Here is a 7839-nt window from a genome sequence, read left to right on the forward strand (position 1 = left end):
AATCTGCACTGGCAGCAGACAAGCCCTATTAGTCTTGAACAGACAACGTGTTTCCTCAGGGCTAGTACTAGTGTGCCACCAAAATTTAGCCAAAGCCTCGGTAGATAATAACATTATCCTGAGGTGGGTTAAAGGGCACGACAGGAGTAAAGCTAATCGCATTGCCGGCTCTTCAGCCAAGAAAGCGGCTGGACTAAAAATTTTAGGACCTAGTGGCACCTACGGCCTGATGATTTCGACAATTGCGGAACTAGCCCAATGTTTCACCCATGCTCAATCCCTGAAGAGATGGGATGGAATCAAAGAATGTAATCTTGCCAAGAACACCCTGGGCAACCTTGGGAAGCTGGCGCCAAAGAAATATCTGGCGATGACCGGCAAAAATCTACGATTAACAGTAGGATTTCTGACTGGCCACTGTCAACTAAGGAAATACCTCCATAATATGGGGTTACTGGACACACCTATATGCAGGATGTCTGAACAGGAAGATTTGTCTGTCAGGCATGTCCTATGCGAGTGCCCGGTGTTATCGTCAATAAGAGAGTGTGTGTTCGGCAAGTCTTGGCCTACACCTGCCGATTTAAAGGAGATGTCTATTAGTGACCTGTCCACCTTCCTGGAAAGGACAAGGTGGACTATGACCTAGCAGGACAACTCCTCGGGAGGATGTACAATGGGTCACATGGGGTCTAAGTGCTGTGGGCTTACACTCCCCCTCCCTACTCTACACATACAGATGTGTGGCATCACATACAGATGTGCTGGTCAAGCTATGTCTTGTCAGATTATTTTTGTGTATGGCTCTCCAGTTTCTCGAAAGAACGTTCCCTGCAAGTGGACGTCGAAGGATATCTTTCAAATACCTTCACCATCAACACTGGTATTCCCCAGGGATCCATATTGTTGCTAGATTCCATCCAGAAAAGACTCATCCGCCTGATTGGAGAAACGAACATTACTTGAAACCTTGATAGTTTGGAACATCGAGGAGCGGTTAGAAATTCGTCTCTCTTTCATAGATACTTTCACGGAAGGTACTTGGAACATGCGATTCCACCAAGAGCGGTACATATCACAAATAGGTACGTGACGAACTATGACTGCTCATGTTTTCCAAGTTCAACTCAGTACACCTGGAACTTCACTATTTAAGAACTTTCCCAGTTGGAGAACTGCGGTTATATGAAAAAAACTTCCAAATGGATTCAATCTCTAGCGATTCAAACCCAATGTGAATCGTGTATCTGATTCAATAGCCGTATTCGGTACGGTATAGCCAAATGTGATAATTAACAAAAATATATTTCCGAAATTGATGGGGTCGTCAAGAGAATTCAACTACACTTGGGGTTTCGGCCAGATCACATAAGATTAGAGATTCACGTGAAGTCACCAAGAAGGCAGCTCCAGCTATCTGCGTGACATTCGGGTTCAGTATATGATGAAAATATTGCTTCAGAGTAAAAAATCATGTTCAAAGTATTCCGAAATTATGCTAACTGAAGAGGGTGCAAGAGTGGGCAACAATCTGTTGAAGCAAACAACACAAATGCACCGTGTCATCAACACAAGGCAGGCGTCAGATCGCCTCGAGTCAGTGCTTTCACTAACGTCACCACGAAGACAACTTTAGCTATCTGCGTGACTTCCTGAACCAATATATGTTGACCGGTTGGCCTGTATTTCTGGCTGTATGGTATGACCAAGTGCGGAAATAGTTCACACTTGGTTTTAGGAAATAACACAAATTTGCGAAAATATCAACAGCAACCATGGGCACTCTGTGGTTTCGGTAAGATCGCTTCGGGTTAGAGGTTTCACTAATGTTAACATGGGAGAAACTCCATACAACTGCATGACGTCAGAGCCCAGTATGTGATACATTTGATTAGTTATTAATCATTCATCAGTTAATTACAATTTGTAGGAATACTTTCCATCTGTAATTGGCATCTGAACTTTCCCAGTTCTATTTCCAGATACACCCTTTACCAATGAACCGATATGATCAAAAAAACTTTCACAGACTAAGCACTCTAGCGAGAACGTGTGTCCATGCGAAGTTAGTTACACCATTGAATGTTCAAGAACGGCAGCTCTGATTCCCAATTCCCCAATTACAAGTTTACGTTTTAGGGAACTCCCATTACAAAAAGTAAAGTGCATTTCCTTCAGATCCCAATACAATTGGGCAACGGTCGGGCGACTGAGTACTGGATTTCTTGGAGAAACAGTTCGAAATGAAATCTGGGTTCCGTGCATATTCATTCCTTCTCCCATAAACAGTAATTTTTTCTCTTTCCCAGCTCCACCTAGGTTATCCATCCTTGAGTTATTCATTGGGTTAACTATAAGCCATTCCCCAAAGAAGTTATTTCGTTGTGTTAAATATATTTCAGGAAACTGTGGTTTCCAGTTATCGTTTAAACTTCGTGTCGATAAGTAGAGAAAACCTGACGTTGTTATTCACTCCAAGTGGAATAAATTCAGAATCACAATCAAAAAAATGACGAGAAAATTACTAGCTTTTTTTGGATTTATCACGGCAGTTCAAATAATCAATGGGGTGAGTTTGAATAACATCTGATTTTGTTACCAATAGAAAATTATAATTGCTTTTCATTAGTTCGGACTTCCATTGTCTAATATGATATAAATTAATTTCAAATTCCTGAAAGATTCTTTAAAAAATTAAAGAGATATTAGCTGAAAAAAACGATTATTTTAAGCAAAAAAACTGAATTTACAATGAAATAAAATACAAGCAAAAACCAAATAAAATAGACTATTAACACGAAATGAGAATTTTAAAAAAAATATCAACAAGAAAAGAAAATTAACATTTAAAAGATTCCAAACCAAGTTACTTCACTACGTTTCGATTTATAGTATCCACAATCGTCTCCGGGTGAAGTAACTTGGTTTGGAATCCTTCAATTTTCAATTTTCTCCTCTTGTCAATATTTTTTTAATTTTCATCTTGTGTTATTAGTTCAATTTTTTTATTTCTTTGGTTGTTGCTTGTAATTTATTTCATTGTGGAGTTGACAGCGGTGGTAGTGCGCCCAACTCACGATCGGAAGGGAGTGGGTTCGATTCCCGCCTTGACCAGATATTTTTCTCGAGAGAATTTATCGGGTTGAAGCTGGGATGATTCTGCAACCGTGTTAGGAATCACACGTTAAAAGGTAAGACCTCATTAGTCCTTGGCTCGCACAAGTTTCTCAACTTCTGACAGTTGTCGTTCGTATGGGGGCGACAGCTGATTAACGAAAAAAAAAGATTTTAGACAGATTTTTTTTCTTCAGTTTTTTTGCTTAATATAATTGTTTTTCCAGCTAATCTCTTTTCAATTCTTACAGATTCTTTCAAGGATTTCAAATCAATTCATATCATATTAGATAATGGGAGTCCGAACTGATGAAATGCATCATGAAACATTGTCAACCACCTTCAAATAAATTATAATTGCTGCTGGGTTAGGTTAGATTCAAAGGTCGACACAATGAATCTAACCTAACTCGGTGTTTTTTATTACATTCAATTCAACCCAACCTGATGGCAATTATTTTTGTTATTTTGCACTGCAACCCGCAAAGGTTCATTGTGACACAGCAGCTGATATCGATTCGATTCATTTAATCGTTACAGCAGGATATTTCATATAATCAATTGACTTGGGAAGAAATATGATGTTAACCAGTCTGTAGGAGATCTGCCCACTGAATTTCAGCAAGGACTTGCTGCAATATGCACGAAAAGTATCTGCGAAACCCACCTGCATTGATGAGGAATAATGCTCCGAAACAAGTCTGTAGGTTTAGAAAATCTGTTCAAAATCTGTTTTTCCGTTAACCAGCTGTCGCACCCCTACGAACGACAACCCTCAGAAGTCGAAACTTTTGCGAGCCAAGGATTAACGCGGTCTTACCTCTTAACGTCTTACCTCTAACACATTCCTAGGTGATCTACTGGATTGTTTCTAGCGTGGTCCTGCTGCTGAATGAACGAAAAGCATCTGCCAGACTATCCTACGTAGGGTAAATGTATGCCGCAGTCAATTCAATGTCCATGGTGATATTAGCAAGTGGTAGTTGGGAAGTAGTTGTTTTCTAATATACATTCAACAACCCGCAAGGGTTTATTGTGGCTCGCACATATTCAAACTCGACCAAATAAACCTAGCTTATCATGAATTTCCCAATACTTTCTCTTTATGATCTTGACCTCCCTCAATATTCATGAAGATTTATGCACTGACATTGCAACTTTGATCCGGTCACTGTACTGAGGTAAAATGCTCAATATGCAATTTGTGCAAAGTTTGCGTATTTGGAGATTGTTTTATATTTCTATATCCTGTAATCGTATCAATTTTGTTAATGGAACTCTGGAAGTTCATTCCTCATAAACGCAGCTCTCCAGATGAAAGAGTTATTAAACAGTGAAGTTCTAAGTGTACTGAGTTGAACCTCAAAACTGAGCAGCCACAGTCCGTCACTTATTTCTGATCTTGGTGGAATCAAATATGCCAAGTCACGTGAAAGTATCTATAGAAAAGAGACAAATCTCCAACCTTTCTTCGATGTTCCAGGTTATCAAGGTTGCACGTAATATTCGGAGCTTTATAAGGCAACAAAAATTGCTGAGATGTGTACAGTTTTCTGATTCGGAACAGTGTTCCAAGCTTTCGAGAAGCAGCCTTTGCAATTCCAGCGGCATGATTGTGCCAAGACGTATTGGTGTACATTTTAACCCCCAACAAACTCATCGAAGCAGAAAGAGGAATTGTCTGACCTGACATTATTATATCCAGTTCAGAGACATTTATCTTCTTGGAGAAAATCGATGCCTGGGTTTTTGTGGCATTGAATTGAACCAGGTTACTTACATCCTAATTTAAAATCACTTCTAGATCTTCATTAAGATATGCAACCTCCTGCTGTCGGTGAAAATGTGACTCCATAGCTGATGTCCTTGAATGCAAATGGAATGACGAGACAAGTGTAGTCGTCAGCAAAGCAATATATTGTATTAGGGGGCGTCCATAGATTAAGTGAGGTGTTTTTTTTTAATTTTCTGTCCCTACCTCCCCCCTTGGTGAGATGTGAGATTTTACTCAACCCCCTCCCCCATTCCCCAATCTCACGTGAGATTTTTCAAAATGTGGGTTTCTTACGTTGGATGGTTATTGTGAAAAGAAAAAAAAATTGCTTCCTGCTTTTATTTACGACTAGTTAAGACTAGTAATCAATATTGCTGAGAGTTTAATTACAAGTGTGATAAAAATTTAACAATAGAATACTTAAATCGTAACTACTGTTATTGAAAAAAGAATATCTACTCTAATTCAGTCCATGGAGAATCATGCGTGGTCTCAAGAGAGACTATTGGAACCAACATGTCCATATGATTTTCAGTAAAATCATCTGCTCCTTCAACTTCGTTCTGATCTAGCCACTCTAAGCCGTTGGCGCTTGCGCACAGTAACACATTAGCTCGTCTTGTGACAATCCGTGAGGGTCGCACTTTGCGGAACATACGCGCTTGCTTAGCTGTGAGCTGCTCGCTCACCTGTGCTCTGCAGCTCCTGTGCTAGATGCAAAGTAAATACCGCATGTACTGTAGCATCTTTTCTCTAAAACAGGGGTCTCCAAACTACGGCCCGCGGGCCAAATCCGGCCCTCCAGTGTCATCAATCCGGCCCGCGACAGCCAATGATTTACTGTCATCAATCTGGCCCGAGACAGCCAATGATTAGCTAATTGTTATTACTATTGCTGTGATAAGTTGAAGAAGAAAACACAGAATGATAATTACTCGGTTTTATTTACTTGCAAGGTAAAACTTAACGACAGAAATGATGACAAAGAAAACCTAACTTAAGTATCTCAGTTTAAGCATATTAATAACTAACAAATAATTGAAATGAATCACAGTAAAACAAAAACACTAATGAGATTTAAGTAATTGTGATTTTCCACCGACAATACTTTGTAGTTGTGGATCAATTTTACTTGTACCAATTATCAAAAGAGATTTAAGATGCTCATCGGGTAATTGAAATCTGTAGAAATTCTTTATATACTTCATCTTGGAAAACGTTTTCTCAAACAAGTAAATAGTACCAAAAACAGAAAACAACCCACGAGCAAATGTATGCAAATTATCAAATTGTTCCAGTGGAAGACTCTTATAAAATTCCAACAAAAATGAATTTTGATATTTGTTCTTAAGCATGTCACTGCACCGTAAATCAATAATTTCCATTTGGACTTCCGGAGCCAGGGTTTCAATGTCAGAATCAAAAGGATTTTGAAAAAGCTTAATTTCATTCGCAATGACATCAAAATCTGAAAAACGAGTATCAAAATTTATCTTCAAAGCACTCAAAGTTTCAATTGCAAAATTGACGGGAAATTCAGTCTCTGTAGTGTGGCTGAATATTTCACATGCTTCAAAATGTGTGAAACATTTTTTACGTAATTGCGATTGAAATAGTATTATTTTCTGCCTGAAGGATTTGATATTGGTGTATAAAAATAGGAAGAATCTGATTTTCTCCTTGCAATCTCAAATTCAGTTCGTTCATATGATTTGTCAAATCGACATGGAAGGCTAACTTCCACATCCATTCACTATTTTCTAAATCGGCAAAAAGGCGCTGCTTCTCATTTAAAAAAATTTCGATCTCTGCTCGAAGTTCAAAAAAGCGCTTGAGGACTATTCCGCAACTAAGTCAGCGTACGGCAGTATGATATGGTAAATCATTTTCTCCAATCTGTTGAATAAACTCGCGGAATTGTCGGTGATTCAGCCCAGTTGATCTGATGAAGTTAACAACTGATATGACTGGTTTTAGAACTTCAGACATATCCAAACATTTTCCGCACAAGGACTGTTGATGAATGATACAATGTAAGACTAATGGTTTTGAACCACCATCATTTCCTACATCCTTTGACACAAGTGCAACCACTCCTTTATTTTTACCATACATATTTTTGCCTCCATCAGTTGTTATAGATTTCAAATTTCTCCATCGAAGGTTCTTTTTATTAATGGCATTTTCAACTCCCTTAAAAATATCTGCCTAGTTGTCATGCCGTGAATACTATCATTATCAAGAAGTTCTTCATACACCTCATAGCTTTTATCTACTCCGCGAATAAAAATCAACACCTGAGCAGTATCTGACAAATCCGTTGACTCATCCAATGCTAGAGAAAACCACTCATGAAATCCATTTTTGTCAGACAGTTGAGATGATATATTTTCTGCGATGTCTTGCACCCGCCGAGCCACGGTGTTTGCTGACAAACTGACACTTTTAAATAAATTTACCTTTTCGGGTCACATTTCTTCGGCTACTGCAATCAAGCATTCTTTTATCATTTCTCCATCGGTGAATGGTTTGCAACATTTTCCGATTTCAAGAGCCACACGAAAGCTGGCGCGAGTTGCAGACTCTTGTTCAGGATTCGCTTTGGTAAACAAAGATTGCTGCGATTTGAGTCCGCGTTTCAAAGGTTCAAATTTTTCCTTCCGCAAACTTCCTGTATAATTGGAGTAACTTTGAAGATGTTTCGATTCATAGTGTCGTTTAATGTTATAGTCTTTGAGAACAGCTTTGGTTTCATTACAAATTAAACATAGCGCCTTATTACTGGACTCAATCACGAAATACTGAAAGTTCCATTTTTCTTGAAACGTTCTGCATTCACTGTCGATTTTTCGCTTCTTTTCCATACTAACAAAACACACATAAAAGCAATGAGTCAAATCAAAATACTTTTATTGACGGGTGTTACTTTATTTCACAATAGACAGTTTCGC

The 7839-nt window shown here is 38.6% G+C and overlaps 1 protein-coding gene across 1 annotated transcript in view; it reads left to right on the top strand.

The window, feature by feature from the left end:
* Positions 1–2409: 2409 nt before the first annotated feature.
* LOC111512352 (uncharacterized) overlaps positions 2410–7839 on the top strand; it is an 11242-nt gene continuing 5812 nt past the window's right edge. Inside the window, exon 1 of the mRNA XM_023168457.2 lies at positions 2410–2569. Coding sequence (XP_023024225.2) covers positions 2510–2569 — 60 coding nt within the window. The 5' untranslated portion in view covers positions 2410–2509. The remainder of the gene's footprint in view (positions 2570–7839) is intronic.

This window comes from Leptinotarsa decemlineata, unplaced genomic scaffold, assembly GCF_025532065.1.
Source record: "Leptinotarsa decemlineata unplaced genomic scaffold, Ldec_3_MD MMD2_tig00000251_RagTag_RagTag, whole genome shotgun sequence".
NCBI classification, from domain to species: Eukaryota; Metazoa; Arthropoda; class Insecta; order Coleoptera; family Chrysomelidae; genus Leptinotarsa; species Leptinotarsa decemlineata.